Here is a 17,748-nt window from a genome sequence, read left to right as displayed (position 1 = left end):
GATACCAAAGTACCGAGCAACGCGTTTATGAATTTCTTTTGTGGCGCAAGCGGTGAAGCTTTGATTGGAAGGACTCGTCATCGTGAGCTTTCCTGCCTCGTCGGATTGATGACTTTGCAATATTCGAAAAGTTTCCGCGACGGAGGCGGAAAGCTGGTGGGTGATGAACCCTGGCCGTCCGTCAAGGCTGCCGGAGCGCCCGGAAAATATGGATTGGCAGCTTGAATTTTTTCGTCGTCGGGGTTGTTTGCGCGTCGAGGCCAATCCCCCGCGGCTTATCTGCAGACAGCGAGTCTGAAGTAGAGCCCCAATAAAATAATAGTGAGGCCAGACGAGGCGCAGGAGTTCTCGTCCTCGTAAATTGATAGTGGTCGCGGGCGCCGTAATGGTTAAGCGATGGCGCCAGCGTCTCTCCTTCCATCTAGACGCCTGGCGTCGTCCTGTACCAACACTAGAAGTGAGCGTCTGGCGGCGGTAAAGGTCGAACCGGGGGCGACAAATCGCCCCCCGAGCCTCCGCGAAACCGCCGACCTGTCCGCTTTTCGCTCGCGGCCGAGCTGGCGGCGTCAATTCGGCCGGGTGGAGCGAGACGGCCGGCCAGGACGAGCGTCCTGCTCGTCCTTGCGGTGCAATCTCGATTTGATATGGTCCTCTCCCGACGCCAGGGTCAACGACACGACCATTTTGAATAGATAAACAATTTTATATATTCGCGTTTAGCGAATATAAAACTTATTATCTGTTCGGTCTGTGCAGCCACCGTTAAATTCAGACGTGACAAATAGTTTTTTTTTGGCGGAATAAATTTTAGCGAATTGTTGTAATTTGTGTTTGGCACACAATGTGCGTCTCGTTGGCGTTTTTCGGCTCGTTTTGACTGCATTGTGCAAACCTAGCGTGTAATGGGGCTGCCGTGATTTAGGACCCGGTGGAAATCTCCTCGTCCACACTCCTGTCATCGCTGCCACGACTCGATAGCTTCCACGGCCATCAACAACACTTTGGCACCGCTCTCAAATTAAAATCTTTTTCGACTTAACGACTCCAGAATGAGACGACCCTGAAACGCGACTTTACCAACCTCCAGACGGTTCCGGTGCATCCTGACGCCAAAAAAAAAAGTTGTCGCGCAAATCTTGGTGCGGTTCCGGGCGATGGAACTTTTCGGCGTGCACAATCGAGAGGGTTTCATCACCGTGTGATATAAATCGAATAATTGCAGTCATCGCGATTCTATTTCTGCCGCACTCTGTCGGAACGTTCACACCGAAAGCTGGGATTTCAATCGGTGGCGGTGTGAGCAGTGCTTTTCCCGCTAATCGCAGCAGGATCGCGATCCGCACGTAAACTCCCTTTTGATCTCGACGAACCAAAACAATCTAAATTTCGCAAATGTGTTTATTTGAGAATATGACTCGGGAAAAAGAGAGCAGTGGCGCCCCCTGCGGCAGCGCTCGCTCGCGCTCCCAAATCTGCCCAACTTATCCAAAAATACCTCCCCGTCTCGGTCAAATACGCTTTAACTGACTAAATGCCCTCTATTTATAGCGGCAGCCTCCATGTTTCCACGAATTCGGTTACTTTTGCTCGAAATTTTGATGGGAAACAAATATTTAACGGTGAGATTATCCTGACGGGCGAGAAATCGCCAAAAAGTTAATTATAAGGCTGCGGCGATTTTTAAACGCGCACGGCGGAGGCGTCCCGGACAATGCAGTAAACCGGCGATTTTTCATTTAATTGGCGCGTAAATATTTCCAGGAGTGCGTGCCGTAACGATAACAAACAGTCCGAAATAGCGCCGCTTGAAACGAACCACCGACGTCCGTTTTGCACCCGTTTTATTTACTTCCGCATTGACAGAGGTCGCTGATGTCGCAAGGGGACGCGCGCCATCTGCCGTCCGACGCGAAATCGCCTAAACGGTCGCGCACTAAACGTCACCATCATTTTGACAAACGAGCGGCACATGAAAATCCCAGTAAAAATGTAATGGTACTCTAAAATTGTTACAGGCCGCTTGTAAACATGACTAATGTTCGTCGGTTTATTTTTGAGGAATTAATATACTTGCGCACCGACGCCGGTTGCGTAACGACGCCGCACACCAGAAATAAAGGACTTTTTCTTTAATGGGTTTTTAAAGTGGGAAACGCTACACCTCGAGGACACGCCACTGATTTTCACGAGTGCTGTATTTATGTCGGCGTGAGCCATGGAAATTTTGACGTGTTGATGCTACAACTCCACTTCCACCAGGAGACCGTCGACGTCTGATTGCTCCATCGTACCAACACTACAACAATTAACAACTTCAGCTGCTGCAAGAGTCATCGCGGCGTCCTTGCAGTTGCAAAATCTAAATAAATGCGATGCGTCGCTTGCAATATATTTTTTTAAATCGCCTGACAAGCTGAAAACGGCGACGGTAATTCGCCGAACACGCAAATACATTAATAAAAGTATATGGGATATATAAAGTAGCGCCATAATCAAAATAGCACTAAAAGCAGAAACAGCTGTCTCGACCTCGGGACTATACAGAGTGGTCAATCGACAATCACCGGTGCCAGTTCCCGTCCAAAACCTGGACGGTTTCACAGGACTCGCCCAGAACCTTCAGCGGATGTAGGTGTCTCTGGTGCGCCATTGTTTTCCTGTCGAGGCTTCCAAGATGGCGGGCGCTTGTCACTTTTGAATCAGCTTCATAGAAAGCGCACGTCAGCATTTCCGGATGCGCTCGTAAACATCAATTTGCTAATTTGTTCGTGCCCCTCTATAATGAGCGGCAGTTTGACGAATGACAAATAACTCCGCCTCGGAGGGAACCACCATCGGCCGTCCTTGTCCGACTCGTCGCTCCTTGACCCGTGCAAATCGCCCGGCGTTATGTACGAGTCCTGATAACGGAAAAAAATGGACTTTTCATCCCGTTAGGGGGAAAAGTTGTTGGTTTTTTTTTGGCGGGGTCGCCGTTCCAATCTCTTCGATTAGATCAAGTCTGCGCTGTGTTTTTTTCGCGGAGATGAGCCGTCACCCATAAAGGAGACGGGGCCCGGATTGATGGGGCTCCGGGCTAGGCGATCCCGGAAAATTGGGCGGTGGGTGAAAGTTTCCCGCCGCTAGGAATAGTGGCAAGGCCGACAGTTAAACGCTTTAATGGTGTCAATATTTTTGCAATTGTCGCCTTTTTACGAGCCACTCGTTAAGAGTTTTAGAGGCGAAACCGGTGCACGCTTCGCTTCCCTAACAATTTCCAGAATGCGTGAACTGCCTACCTTTTAGACGTATCGCGTGCGTTTAATGTCTTTCACGCCATCCACGTGTAAACAGAACCCATTTAATTCAGTGAACGCTCCGAAAACATCCAAATCTATTTTCACGTAGGCAATCGGATTGGAAGGAGGCTCCTCCACGGTCCACCGACACCACGATTCGCAACTGCAACAAAACGATCTTACCGACAAACCTTCTCCCTCAACTGGACACCCACGGTGACGTCACACTGGGGAATCTGTCATCGCCCAACTACTGATCCCAGCAAATCGTCCAAACTCACCGAAACGAAAATCAAAATTTGAAAATTTTGATCCACGACATACAGAGATGATTCCCAAATGTGACGCCACAGCCACTAGAAACAAGCGAAACTTGCATCTCATTAGTCATTACTTCCCCTTCCGTCGTCCATTTTCCCGAAAAAACGTGCGGGAATGCACACGCTCCATGTATCAAGTAATCAAGAAATATTCCTTTTGCTTTCAAAATCTGGAAAAACGACATGACGTGATGTTTCCCAAATGTGACGTCATAGCTGGTGGAAGACAAGTGGGACTAGCGCGTCATTATTTACACTTCCATTGTTGATTTTTACGAAAAGACGTCGCTGGTGCCTCACTTATTTCGACTACCCTTAGCTGCCGCTCAAGGTGACGTCACACTCAGGAAACTGTCGGCAGCTTAACCCACCAACTACTGACCGCAACAAAGTCCCACCGAACTACGTTTTTCCAACAAAAGATTTAGATGCACCGAAAGAGAAAATCAAAATTTGGAAAATTAGTTCTCATGACATGAAGTGATGTTTCCCAAAGGAGACATCACAGAAAACTAATGAGTCTTGGGGTCTCCCTGTTTTCCCTACTGTGGTCCAGTTTTGTGAAAACATTTCGCTACGATACACTCGCTCCGTTTGTCAGAAGTAATTCAGGAAATTCCTTTTCCTTGGCGCTTCATTTATCTCGGATGATCCAAATTCTGCTTTAACTGCCGCCCATGCTGACGTCACAGTCACCAAAGACGGATCAATCTACGTTTTTCCAGCAAAAGATTTTGACGGACCGATAGAAAAACTCAAAAGTTGGAAAAGCAGATCCACGACATGAAATAATGTTTCCCAAACGTGACGTCACAGTTGTAGTAGGCGACCTCGCTACAATGCGCTCGCTCCATTTGTCACAAGAAATTTCTTTTTCTGCAGCGCCTCACTTATCTCGATAGCCACCCACGTTGACGTCATACTCAGGACAATCCCAAAGACTGATCGAGCTACGTTTTTCCGGCAGATAATTTAGCCCTACCAAAAGAAAAATTGAAAATTTGGCAAACTAGGTCCCAAACGTGACGTCACATTTGGTGGAAGACAAGCGTCGTGTCATTATTTGCGCTTCCATTGTTCATTTTCGCGAAAAAACGTCGGTGGAATGCACTCGCTCCATTTATCAGAAGTAATCAAGAAATTTCCTTTTCGCTGGCGCCTCATTTATCTCGGCGCGGTGCACCGTAAAAAGAATAATCGTATTGTGTATTTATTAATTTATCAGTGCAAAGTCGGCACCGCCGTTCGCACCTGGACTCGATCTCGAATGTCGCATTTTCAACGCCAAAACACGGATCATCTCCGGGAACGGTTTTTCGAAATCATCTCGTCCGCTCGTTCTTCGCCGACCGAAAACGGGGGGGCCTTTGTCGTTCACCCCGCGAAACCAAAACGCAAGTCACTACGTGCGACTGTTGAAGCATCATGGTTTCCGTTTCTGGCCGTCGACTTCCGGTTATCTGCATTTTTCGACGGCTCCCGAATCACTTCCGTCCTGGTGGACGCGCGTCCCTCCGGAACCCCAAAAATTCATAGACGATCAACATTGATCGAAGCGTCTCCTGTGATTATTCAATAATAAGGTGCGATAAGATAACCAGGCGCCAATGATTTTTTATTGCGCGCCTGAGACAATGGATTCGGAAAACACTGCCGACGCCGAAAGCGAAAATCATAGGCCAAAGATTAACGGATCACGCCGAGAAGGTGAAAAACATCCGCAAAAAATTTCATTCGATCGGAGGAATCACCGTCGAAAAACAACGAGATCCTATCAGGGCACAGATAAAAATTGCACAAAACACACAACTCGACGACAAGACTGTGACGACAACAGAAAATACGAATTTATTATGTGCTCTGTGGTGTGGTACAGGAAAAATTAATGAAGAGACCGTCGGAGCTCTTGTTTTTCATAAAACGCGTGATGGCATTTCTCTGTTTCTCATAATTATGGCATTAATTATACGATGGAATAATTTTTATTATATTTGACGAGTTTAGCGGCAGAATAATTCTCAGGTAACAATAAAGTTTCCTGATGTAACACCGCAAAAGTCCACCATATTAGGCTCGACCCACATATCCAGCAAGAAAACGTCTTGTGATGTCGTCAACGCGATTACGTTGCGGGGTGCGGGAGTTGCTGAAGATGGTAGAGTGCGGTGGTGAAAACGCGAAAGAGAACCAATAAATTTGTGGGTTGGGAGGGTGAGAGCTTCGCGGCGCGGGGATGAGTTGTCGTCCGGATGCGAAGAAGAGTTTGGTGGACTTCCTGGTGAGGTGCGGCGGCGCGCGTTAATTCCCTGGCGTTATCCGCGAGATAATTATTTCTGGGTAATTAGGCGTAAAAATGAGCGATAAGGCGATTCCTTCGATCGGAATGCGCGATAAACGGTCTCGAGGTGGCGGCAAAGAGGGCTCGCTGGGGGTGTCTCGGCGGCTGAAACTCCGCCGTGCTGAAAAGGCACAAGAAAGGAGCGTGCCGCGGACGACGCCCGTTCGAAGGCAGCGTCTAAGCGGTCGAGTTCAGGCGTCTGTCGGCGGCCGCTTTGGAGGGGGACGACTTCAGTATAGCTTGGACTTCTCAGCCGTCAACATCGCCCTCGACGGCGCTCGTTCAGCAGCAGATCTCGGTGTCGGTAAAGTGGTTGGGCAAAGTGCGTACCTCGGCGACCGGTGGTGGGTGTGGTGTGCTCGGCGGGATGAGCCAGTGCTTAGTGTCCGCGGAGATGGTGATGTGAGCGGTTAGGGATGACGATCGTCGGAGTTGTCGCCGGCTGCTCTGGCTGGAAAGATGAAGTGTCACCAAGTGGAAATCCCGCACCTGGACACCGAAGGATATCGTGGCTCGTACTCGGGGCCGTGAAATCGACTTGAGCACTGCCACACTCGCGCTAGACATGTGTAGAATATCGTACGAAAAATGTGTATGTTTTGTATTCCTAGTGATTTTAGCAGTTTTGAGTTGTTCAGGTTTCCGCATAGATAACATAGCCATGACGGACATTAGCAAAAAAAATTCGCATACCTCAGATAGTTTGTTAAGATCGGACGAGCTGTCGGAGCGGCTCTTCAGCGCGCCCAGCACCTCGCACCGGACCCGCCACCACAGGCAGTTGAGGGCTCGCGGGCTCGCCCCGACCCCGCACCCCAACGAGCACCTCGCCCAGATCCCCTCGACCGAACCCCACCAGTCCCCCACCAGGTCCACCAGGTCCTCCCAGAAGAGGCAGAAGAAGCAGTGCCCCGAGCCGGACGTCTCCTGGAAGGCCTACAAGGCCGACGCGATCGTCCGCGCCAAAGCCGAGAGCAAGAGCTCCAACTGCAGGCAGAACTGCACGGTGCAGTTCCGCGTCCTCGACTGGCTCAAGAACCGCACCTCCACCGACGACCGCCTCCTCAGGCTCAACTTCCGCAGCGACAAGACCAACTGCGAGTACGACAATCTCACCAACAGGTCGCAGTTCCCGGTCAGAGCCAAGATCGACCAGTCCAAGGAGTACATCCTCTTCCTCAACACCTACGGACCCCACAACTACGCCGCCGTCTTCGTTCCCGAGCTCCCCAAGAACAAGACCATCAAGATCATCAAGAGAGTCATCAGTCCCCATTTCAGTAAGTCCCCCCTTTTTCGTTCGGATGCCGCGGCCACCGGCTCTGCGCTCCTGTCGGGGGTGGTCCGGAAGCGGCGGCGGCCTTGAACCCCGCCCCGCGAAATTCGCCGGACCGCGGAGACTTCGACCGTAATTTCCGATTAAAAATTAGTCAGCACATTATTCAGAGAGAATTTCGGGGTCCGGCAGACGTTTTCGAAATGTTTTTAAAGCGAGATATATTGCTGGCAGTTTTGGCAACCGATTTATTTGGCACATCATATCGGAGCTTATGCGAATATATTAGAGAAAATGAGCGGCAGAGGTTGATGCACTTTTATATCGTTCGATTGCGATTTACGACGTTATTTTCCCCGATCGAAAAAAATTATATATATAGAATGCGCCGGGTCCCCTCCCGATTTTCCGGCGCGTTAGCGTTCCGGCGGATGTTCGATCGGAACGGATCGATTTGATCACGTTTCACAGCAAGACAAAATGTCAACACACAATGATGGTCGAGACAATGATGGCGCGGCGTTCGCGCTCCAATGCCTAGGTCACATAATCACGTAAAGTGCGTATAAAATATTACAACTGATGACACACATTCCCGGACGACACACTTTTACGGACGATTATTCCAAATAATCGGATTAGACGGGCGCATTATGTGCAAATCGGCAACCGATTCGTTACGAAACACAGACGAAACCACGTACGTCCGTCCGGATTATTTCGGCTCCGGTGTTGACCATTTAAGGGACGAAACGAACGAAAGCTCCGCCACCGGCACGGATTCGACACGGTTTTCCCGACGCCGAGATTTCGATAAAGATACAGCGTGTTCCTAAAATCGTAAATCGACCAATTTCACAAGGTCGAAACAGTCAACAAATATTCGAGTCGAGTGGTACCCCACTTGTCAATTATCAGTCCTGACACAAAAAAACACACTTTATCCGCTCGCTGTACTTAAATTCGGATCTGTCGTTCATGAAAACACTCAAAACATTCACATTTTCCTAATAGTCGATTGCAAAATATAAAAATACTAGGGTGAAGCGTGTTGGTTCGATTAGTTCCTCGTTCGGTCGTTGGCGCTGTCACACACCGTAATGCCATCCTGACAGCACCCGTGTGAACAGTTGCACCTTCAGATCGCTTTGATTTAGAGATACTGATATCTTGTGTAACGTAAATATCAAACGTGAAAGGTGCCATATCATTTCTGATAATTCCTGTTGTCTTGACCACCGAAGAAATCATGAACCAAGCTTCGACATGTTTCCATATTGTCACGTTCCGCCATATTTCCTTGTTCAATTGTTTTTTTTTTTTAATACATCTAAAATGTATTCATTTACACATTCTTGTCTATTTTATTTCCTCGTATCTTTTTTTCCCACATATTCTATCCAATTTTCTGTTTTATTAACAAAGATTCTGTCAAAAGAGAAGTTCATGTTTTATTAATTATTTTACGTTGTACAGTTTCAGACGAGCAATAAATCATTCGTCAGACTTACTTTTCATTAATATGAATTGATGTGATAATTTATACGTTATCAGGACCTACTTTCATTTGTTCTTCAAGCGAAAAAAAAAAACTAGGCGCACTACGTGCTGTCAGGTTGGCATTGCTGCATTACTGATTGGTGACAATTCTGTATTGTGCTTGTCAAAACCCAAAAAGGGAGGATCGGTTTTTAACGAATTTCATACCAAGACTGACCTCGTTCTTCGATGGTTCGGTTGACAACTGACATTAAAATCGGTGGTTGTCAATGGCTCTACAGTTTGCAACGCCCACTCTGATTTTTGTTTTCTTTTCTCCGGCTCACGGTATAATTTATTGTAAGAGTACCTCTCGAGATTGTGTCACAAAAATAGATTTTCAGAAATGTATTCCGGATTAAATTCAAAATTATCTATTCTGCAAATATACAGGGTGGTTCATTAAATGAGACAAGCACAAGGATAAAGGGAAAACTAGTCTTGTTTGTCTGGAAATCAAAATTGTTTTATTTTCCCAATGAATATTAGTCAAAGAACTACATTTGCATCATTGACAAGTGAAAACGTCAAAAAATGACATTTCATCCACATGAAGCAAAAGTCTCATTGCTCGGATGGAAAATGTTGCTAAAGATGGAACGGTTTAACGATTTTTGGTTTAAATTCAATTAGATCAAAAATTTGACATGTCTTACAAGTCTAGAAGAGACAAAGAAGTTATCGAAACTGGGACTGATTTTTTTCTTTTTTTTTTCCTGGGACTCCACGGTCCCATGGAGTTACGTTCGCTTTGGCAACGGCGTAACCCTTCCCGCGAACCGGTGTCGGTGGGTGTTCGATTTTCGCGAGTCGTGCGTCCCTCAGGGCGCCTCTTCGGACCCCTTCCTTTGCGACTTCGGGTGTGCGCCTCGTAGACGAGCCGACTGTGTGATACGTGCTGTCCAACTAGGATGATGATCCCAATTATCGGATTTGCACATAATGCGGACACACATCGGTGATCGCGGCAGGCAGCTGGGCTAGGCTAGGCGCAAGGCCGCGCCGACTGCTCGGCTCCGTGCTCCACCGACTCACCCACACCGGTGCGAGCAGGCCGTGTCATGTGCTCGGAGGCGGCCGAGGCCGCGCGACTCCGGATAACGGCGGCTTCGGTTGCAAAGCGCCGCCGACGATCGCCCGCCACCAGATACGGGACGGATGATGTGTCGTCTGCGGCGATAAAAGTGTTGTCTTTATCGTCTGCCTCGGAAGTCGACCGGCTAATTACGAGTGACGCGCACAAAAAATCACCAGAGGGGCGGCCTCTCAAAATAAAGTTGCAAATCGACTGAACATCCGGGAGCTAATGAAAAATTGATGGCTGTTTTTCCGGACGAAAATAAACCGGAGGCGGGCTCGTCCGAGTGACAACGAAAAAACAGAATCGATCGCAGATGGTCCGACGCGAGGGATCGCCGATCGGACACCTGAAGCGCTCCCCCCGGGACTCCCTCGGCTCATCCGGAGAAAAGACGACGGAGCAGTCGAGACGAAAATCTCAAGAATCCACGGATATTTTTGAAGCACCAGCACCATCAATTTTATTAATACGCATCATTAAGGCCGCAAATAAATGACAAGATACTCGCGTTCCTCTCAATTATACAAGGCCCTAAACTCGGGTACCGAGTCTCGAGCAGATATTTCAGGCCGGTGCGTCTTTTTCGCTTTTATTTCTTGTTTCTAGCTCAGACAGGAATGCAAAATTGTTCTTATTTATGTTCGCAAAAATCTACTCCATCCAGCCCGGATCATTTCGCACGACTTGACCACCAACTTCCACTAAACTACCACTTGTCACGCGCATAACCAATCCGCTCGTCGTCTCCCGTAACTGTCAAAAAAGAATCTTACTGAACACTCTAGGTGACTCCATTTACGGCAATCAATGCACGGAATCCATTCTTTGCCTCTCTTGTCATCACCATAGACCAGAAAAGAAACACGCTCTGCATCCGTGTTAAGATCATAGAGTTGTAACACAGATGGGATATCGTCGGAGGGTTTCGATGTCAATGAAATTTTATCAATTTGATCGCTTCTTGTGGAACACAGAAGGAACGAGATCCCTCTCAGAAAAAATTAAATTACATGCTCTAAATAGATCTACACGAAAATCATTATCTTGGATCTTTCCACAAGATATTGTTTTAAAAATATTTAAATAGAGTACCTAACTCCCGTGAATATTACACAGGTGAAGCGTGACTGCTAAATACGCTTTGGGGGAGAGGGTGTTGAGTGACATTTCCACAAGCAACCCTCACGTATTCTCTTAGATGTGAGACTATTTGGTATCAGGAGGGTGTTCCAAGTTGATTTTGAACAATCTAGGGAACGCGTCGAGAGAGATTGGACCAATGGTGGTGGTGTTTCAAATTTGGCGGTGAAACGTGGCGACCGCAGCGCCGGCAAGTCATTGAACTGTCAAGTTTCGTTCCTGGCACCCCTGTCGAATTTTCCCCGGCGCCTTACGCAACGTTCTCCTTTTCCCGAGTCATCGGTCCGTTTTTCCAGCAATCCGTGATATAAATATACCCAAAACGCGTGTCCGCGCTCCTCTTGCAGCGCCTATGGCCACGGCGGGCCAAACCCGAGCAGACTGTTTGGTATTGCGCCTATATAATGTGTTGCTATTTCGGGGTGTCTGGCTCGGTTGCCAACTGGCGCTCCTCTCCACTCCACTACGAGTGACACACATCGTCGGGTGACGGTGTCGCTCCCATCCCCCGGCGGCGGCGTCCGCTCAACCCCCGAGGCGGCCTCGGCCGGCGGAAAAAATCCAAATTCCGATATGTTGTGTCGATGTTCGGTCGCTCGTTTGTCCGCGCTCGCTGAATACTGGCCATGTCCACGACTTACCCGGTTTTCCATTTACAGTGATTCTTCCCATATATGATATACTTGATCTTTATTCTTTTGTAGAACTTACGCCAAATGTGCATCGGAAAGCAGTTTCGATCCGGGGACCTTGTAAGGTCGCCTCTATATCTACTTCTTCGTGCTCAAACTCGATTGTTCTGGCCTTCTGTCAGCGCGTTTGACGCGAAAAAATGTCGCCACCAAGAGTTTTCAATGGGGCCGAGATCCGGCACCGGCAGTATCATTCCAGAGTGCTGTTGCAGTCGCTCTTTCTGTCGCACATAAACGCTAATTGAGACAGTTGGCCGCTCCGGTCGGTCCACCTGTTTAAGCGTGTCGGGATGAGATCACGACACTCGCGATTAATCTGACATTGTTAAATTATTAATAATAGCCGTGAAGACAAAAGGTTGGATCGAACAACAAATGATGGAATAAGTCATTCGGTGCGTTTTCAAGATCACACAATATTTATAGAGTCCACATTTTGAAACAAGCCAAGTGGCATTACAGCTAACTTAGTCATGCAATCCTTAAATTAAAAAAAATACGATAAATAACAATGAGGTTATGTAAGAGAGCACAATTTAATGCCAAGCGCAATTTTTCACAGCCCATCGGTGCAATCATCACCCGAAATTAACGAAAAATGTGACGGTGCAACGAGACCTTATAAATTAATAATAACAATAATGAAGTGCACTTTTATTGGCTTTCAACTGGGACTAATTGAAAGACTCGCCAGTTAATTAACAGTTATTGCAATTTAATCGGACGCGGTGAGTTTCCCACCTACTTTTATCCCAACGAACAATAAAATCATTCATCGGGCGTCCATCTTTGAGCGATAAATCGGCGAGCGAATTATCGTCGATGACCATCAGGTAAATTGCCAGAAGTGGGATTTATTTGTGTTGGACTGTGCGTAAAATGGCGGCGTTCGAAATTTATTTTGGAAAAGTTATGAGCAGCGCCGCTGTATTTTATACAATGCCATCAATATAATCGAGAAGAGAAACATTGTAATCTTCTGTCACTTGAAATAATAAACACGGGGATTATCACAGCGTCGTTCGACCATATGATATCCACTCCATTAACATGTGTGTTTGTTTGTCAATTAATAAGTTTTAGTTAAAATAAATGCTAGCAAGAAACCGTACGTCATTCCCATAAATTAAGCGGCGTGCATCGGCACATGCAGCAGCGCGGCGTCGCGCCCCATTCGCGCGTTTGAACTTCCCGCCGGACACGTGACCTTCCCCCACCCGGCCGGCATCGCAGTTGCTCCATTTCGTTATGCAAATCGGTCCGGAGTGAAGTCAACGAGAAGCAATGCGCGAGAAAAACCTCGCCGAAAGGAAAGGTTAGTGTGATACAGTCACAAATCTATGTTTAGAGTGAGAAGTGAGTCAGAACGGATTGTTTTCGAGTCAACGAAATCGCAGCCAATCTGCTTAACTAGGTACTACTAATGGGGACGAACTGCATCGCGGCCAAGTTAAGGGTCCACGCGAGCTCTTAGTCAGAAAAGTGAAACATCTTGTTTATTTATGTTTGGTTGGTTTCACATCTGACCAGTGGCAGAAGCGCGACTTGGCCTATTTAAAGCACCGATCGGATCCGGAACTTTGTGCAGCTACTGTCAAGGTTGCAAAAAATCTAATCAAAACACTTCGCATTCCCGGAAATGAGAAATGTTTACTTAACGGAGACATCTTGATGCAGACTCAATAACGGTAGTTTGTCACGTACGCTCGCTGGGCTTTTGATTGACCCTCAACTGGTTTAGGGGGTTGTCACGCCAATGATGCAAAAATTCACGACAGACTCGATATCGAACCCCTCTATCAACGCTTCATCAGAGTACCTTACAAAGATTACCTCAAAAAACGAAATTACAAATTATTCGCACAAATTTCAGTAAATGCAGAACCATTTCGGTTTTCACTCGAATATACTTACATTTACGTGAAACGGAAAATTTGAATGGCTTACAGTAGCTGCAAAAGTAGGGTTATGTTTAGATTTTTCCATCTTTATTATTTTAAGGGTGGCTAAAATGGAACGTTCTGTCGCGTGGTCAGTCCATCACTTGAAAAAACACCAAAACACTCACGTTTGATTAATTTAACTCGACTCTGAACACGACTCAATTTAATTGTTGTTTTTGAACTGGTCAGATTCACTGAGCGTTGCCAACCTGCAAAAATCCCTAGGGATGTCATTTAGAAATTGTAAATTTCGGAATTGTGGACCGCTTTAAGGGTTTGTTGGGTTTCAAAAGTGCGAATACGATTGATCTGGGGGCAGTTTTGGGGATGAGAAGTCCACGTCGACGACGGGGTTGTCGCGGGTGCGTTCCAAACATGGAACCGGCGTGAAGTTGCCACCGGTTGGGTGGCGCTGTCGTTCGTCGGCAATTGAGTTCTCAAAGCGGTTTAAATCTGGTCGGACAAGTGGACGCTTCTGTCCGGCGAGGTGCGAACGGTGTTGGGTTACTACGGTGTTGGCATGGTCGTTAGATCCGTAAAAACCGCACAACACGTTGCTGCGAACGGTTTTAGAGACGCAAGTGTTATGTACTCATAAATTTCAAAATTAGGTTAAATAGTAAATATTATGACTATAAAACATAGACATAACTACCTTTGAAGCAAAAAATTCGTATCAACGTGATGCGGCGCTGAATAAATAAGTTTATTTTTATTCCTCCCGACTATATTTTCGTTATGTAATTTTTTTTATTGTTGTGGCGGAAGTCAACAAACTCGCGGCGCGTTGTTGTCGTCTGGTGTTGACTTTTCGCTCGCGGACCCTCCTCGGCCCAGTTGATTTACTGTCCCACGATTAATTATCGTGCGCCCACCGACAACGCACCCGTCTTCCTCCCGCGGCTGGAGCGAACGCTCCCCCCGTCCTTCTCCATTTCACAACTAGATCAGATGATCAGAAACCGCCTTGGAAGCGTGTGCGTAAACGGTGGCCGCCGGAGACCATCCCGACCGCCGTGCAGTCTGCCATTTCGAACGCTCCACCTGCAGCGACCACGCCGCCGTTGGTCCCGGACCCGCACCCCCGGAGCCTCCTGCCTGAATACCCGGAGGGATCTAGACCGAAACCAATATCCTGCGAGCACTTTGTCGCGTCTTGCGCTTTGTGCCGCGGTCTCCCTTGAAGAATAATTAATTGTTAATTGGTTTTTTGTCTTTTTGGCGGCAAATTCGAATCGACCGAGTCCCGACTCTGTGAGAACTAATTTGATTAGCGAGCTTTACAACCATGACGGTCGGTGGTCCTGTTTCGGTTTACATGGTGTAATGTAAACCGCAGCCGATTGGTAATCGGCGGAAGAGGTCTGTGTGTAAACCACCGCGGTAGATCGAATTATCGGGGCGGCCGACACCGAAACACGCTCGTTTCGCCGCTTCTGTGTGACGTCACGCACCATTGTACCCGTTAATTCGCCCAGGCGACGGCGGTAGCGCCACTTGACAGCGCCCACGGGGGCCACACAGACCACCAGATGAAGTCTTCATCCCGCACAACGACACCCAACAACGCAAACCACTCCCAAATACACCAAATCATTTTCGGGACTTCCCCTAAAAAAATAAACACATTCTAAACATCTCGCTCAACAATTCTCCAAACAAGAGGCCCTCAAAAATTTCGAGATAACAGTCATAATCTTGTCTACGATTTAAAAGACGCGGCGGCGATCAACTAAATTTTAAATCTTTTCAAGATCATTTTACGATTAGTTAGAATCTGTTTAACTCTAGATTCAGCTATAGGTTTTATCTCCAAGACCCACTGATAACAGCAACAACAGCAAAATAAGCTTGCTTACTTACTTAATATGTTTGTATGTATTGAAATAATACATTACGGAACGAGTGGCGAGATCGGTACGCAACGGTTGTAGTTTCAACAAGAGATGGTTGAAGAAGTGTTGAAGATCAAATAAATCCTGCCATCTTAAATAACGTTGAAATATGTTTCTGTTCCACAAAACAATGAGCATGTTTTGGCAAGTGACTACAATCAAATGGATGTGGATCAACAAATGCCGGTTTCCAGAAATCTGGCAAAAATATCGTTTTTCTTGGATGTTTTCTGGAGCGGTCGCTCGTCGAGGGACCCCACATGAGCACGTGGCGGACTATTGCGGGTCGATTATTACCTCATTTGCCAACCGATGAGCAAAGCGCGTCAAAGCGCTCACTTTATATGTTTACTGGTGATGAAGGCTGGATTTACGGTTGCGTCCAGAAGCGAAAAGGCGGCGAAACGGCACCGATACCGGCCGGATCTGGCACTTGGAGTTTTCGCGTGGACGCCGTACGTAATTTTTTTTAGAGACACCTCGGTCCACTTTTTTAACGATGTTTTAAATTATTTTCGGTGTGCGTCCTCGTTTCCCGCCTGGAGCGAGATTCCCGAAACCGTTGTTCCCACAGAACGTTAAACTAGTTTGTTTATGTTCGTGTAGTGAAAAATTCGCGGAATGGCGAGTGCGGCGGCGAATTTTTGCCAAAACGGATTTAGCTTTCATCGCCCAGGAAAAAGCGGTGACGTTGGCGTGTTGGCGGTGGTGGGCCTTAATGTCATGCAATTGAACCCACAAAAATTTACGTGTACAGTTTTTTACGAAATTATGCGTGAATCCCCCCAGACTTCCGTTCTAGTAGGCTTGGAATAGTAATTTCAAAAATTATTTGTTTATTTTGTATCTACCATGCCAGTTCAATAGGACTTAGTTCTGGACTTCTGCACACGCAGATTCTTTTCGTTGATGTTTTCTGTTTATTCGCAGTATAAATACATTATAATGTAATTAAATTTTATTAATAATCTGAAAGATTTCTGTTAAATGAATCCGAACAAAATTCATCTTCTTTGACATCACATTCATCAACTACTCAAGGTTGAGTTACACAACGCAAGCTTTTATAATTTTTGCATCTACCACATTTATTATATCTTTCATCTCCTTGTTCTTGTCGTATTTTTCTCTTCAACAGTTTTTAAATTACTCCGGTTACCAAAAATATCCAGTCAAATAGGAATCCCAATTGTTACTACTACTTCTTTCTTACTAAGATTCATATAATTACGTATCTATTTCTTTTTGAAGGCAATACACTCCATACGAGTTCAATAGATTCAAATCGGTACTTTTCGATGACCACTCCGTAGTAGTAACTGCAAAATCCACCACATTCGCTAGTTTGCTTTAACAACCTCCACATTCTCTCCACAACTCATACGATTCATGATTTGCCCAAAACTTCGAGGAATTTTTGTTATAAAAATAAACAAATTCCATTTTTCTTGGCTTACTCTCCACAAATTTTAAATGTTATTCTTCGCTACTCGATACTATTTTCGTTTTAATTTCAACAGTTCAATACTTATTTGCGTACAGGATCTTTTCTAAGACTTTTACAAAAATATATTTGTTCAAAATTCCAAAATGGTTCCTGTTGTTTTTTCTGAATGAGAATATGTCATTTATTCCGCTAGAGTCACATTAAGATTTTATTTTCCTATTTCTCTCTCAAAATGTGCTACCAGACTGCAAGAAATGTGATTTTTTTAGTCGATTTAGACCACACGAATTCAAGAGAATTCAAATCTGGCCTCTTGGATGGCCATTTGTTCTAAATAATAATTAATACGTCACTAAATCAACACATTTGTCTTGTTTTTTCTAGATTAATCTTCACTTTTCTTTTAAAATTCATAGATTTCTTTGAAACTTTTACAATTTCTAAAAAAAAAACAAATCAATTTTTTGGCTTCCTCTTGACTAATTTTAAATGTTATTCGCAACTCGATTCGTTTATCAAGAAAAACAGAAGTTTTTCTTATGCAATCGAAAATATTTGCTCAGATCCACAACTTATTTCTAAATGAGAATTAGTTTTTATGGAAGAGTTATTATTTTCGTATTTTTATCTAATCTATTTCTCATCCAAGATTGTGTAATATTTTATGAATGGAATGAAGGGTTTTCAAAATTATTCTATATGAACTCAACACAGTTCAAATCCAAATTTTTCGGTGGTTATTTCGTAGCAATTAAAGATGTCAAAAGACATCACATTTGTCTGCTTTTCTTTATAATTC

At 45.8% G+C, this 17,748-nt stretch overlaps 1 protein-coding gene across 8 annotated transcripts in view; it reads left to right on the top strand.

The window, feature by feature from the left end:
- Positions 1-4,736: 4,736 nt before the first annotated feature.
- Positions 4,737-17,748, top strand: part of LOC138130463 (uncharacterized) — a 35,339-nt gene continuing 22,327 nt past the window's right edge. The window contains exon 1 of one of the 8 annotated variants that reach the window (XM_069046956.1): positions 4,737-7,216. In XM_069046956.1, coding sequence (XP_068903057.1) covers positions 6,502-7,216 — 715 coding nt within the window. In that variant the 5' untranslated portion in view covers positions 4,737-6,501. The remainder of the gene's footprint in view (positions 7,217-17,748) is intronic. The other 7 variants (XM_069046958.1, XM_069046957.1, XM_069046959.1 and 4 more) reach the window with 7 other exon arrangements.

Source organism: Tenebrio molitor, chromosome 5 (assembly GCF_963966145.1).
Source record: "Tenebrio molitor chromosome 5, icTenMoli1.1, whole genome shotgun sequence".
Taxonomy (NCBI): domain Eukaryota; kingdom Metazoa; phylum Arthropoda; class Insecta; order Coleoptera; family Tenebrionidae; genus Tenebrio; species Tenebrio molitor.
Note: the sequence above shows the minus strand (reverse complement) of the source record. Positions and strands in the feature narration are given on the sequence as shown.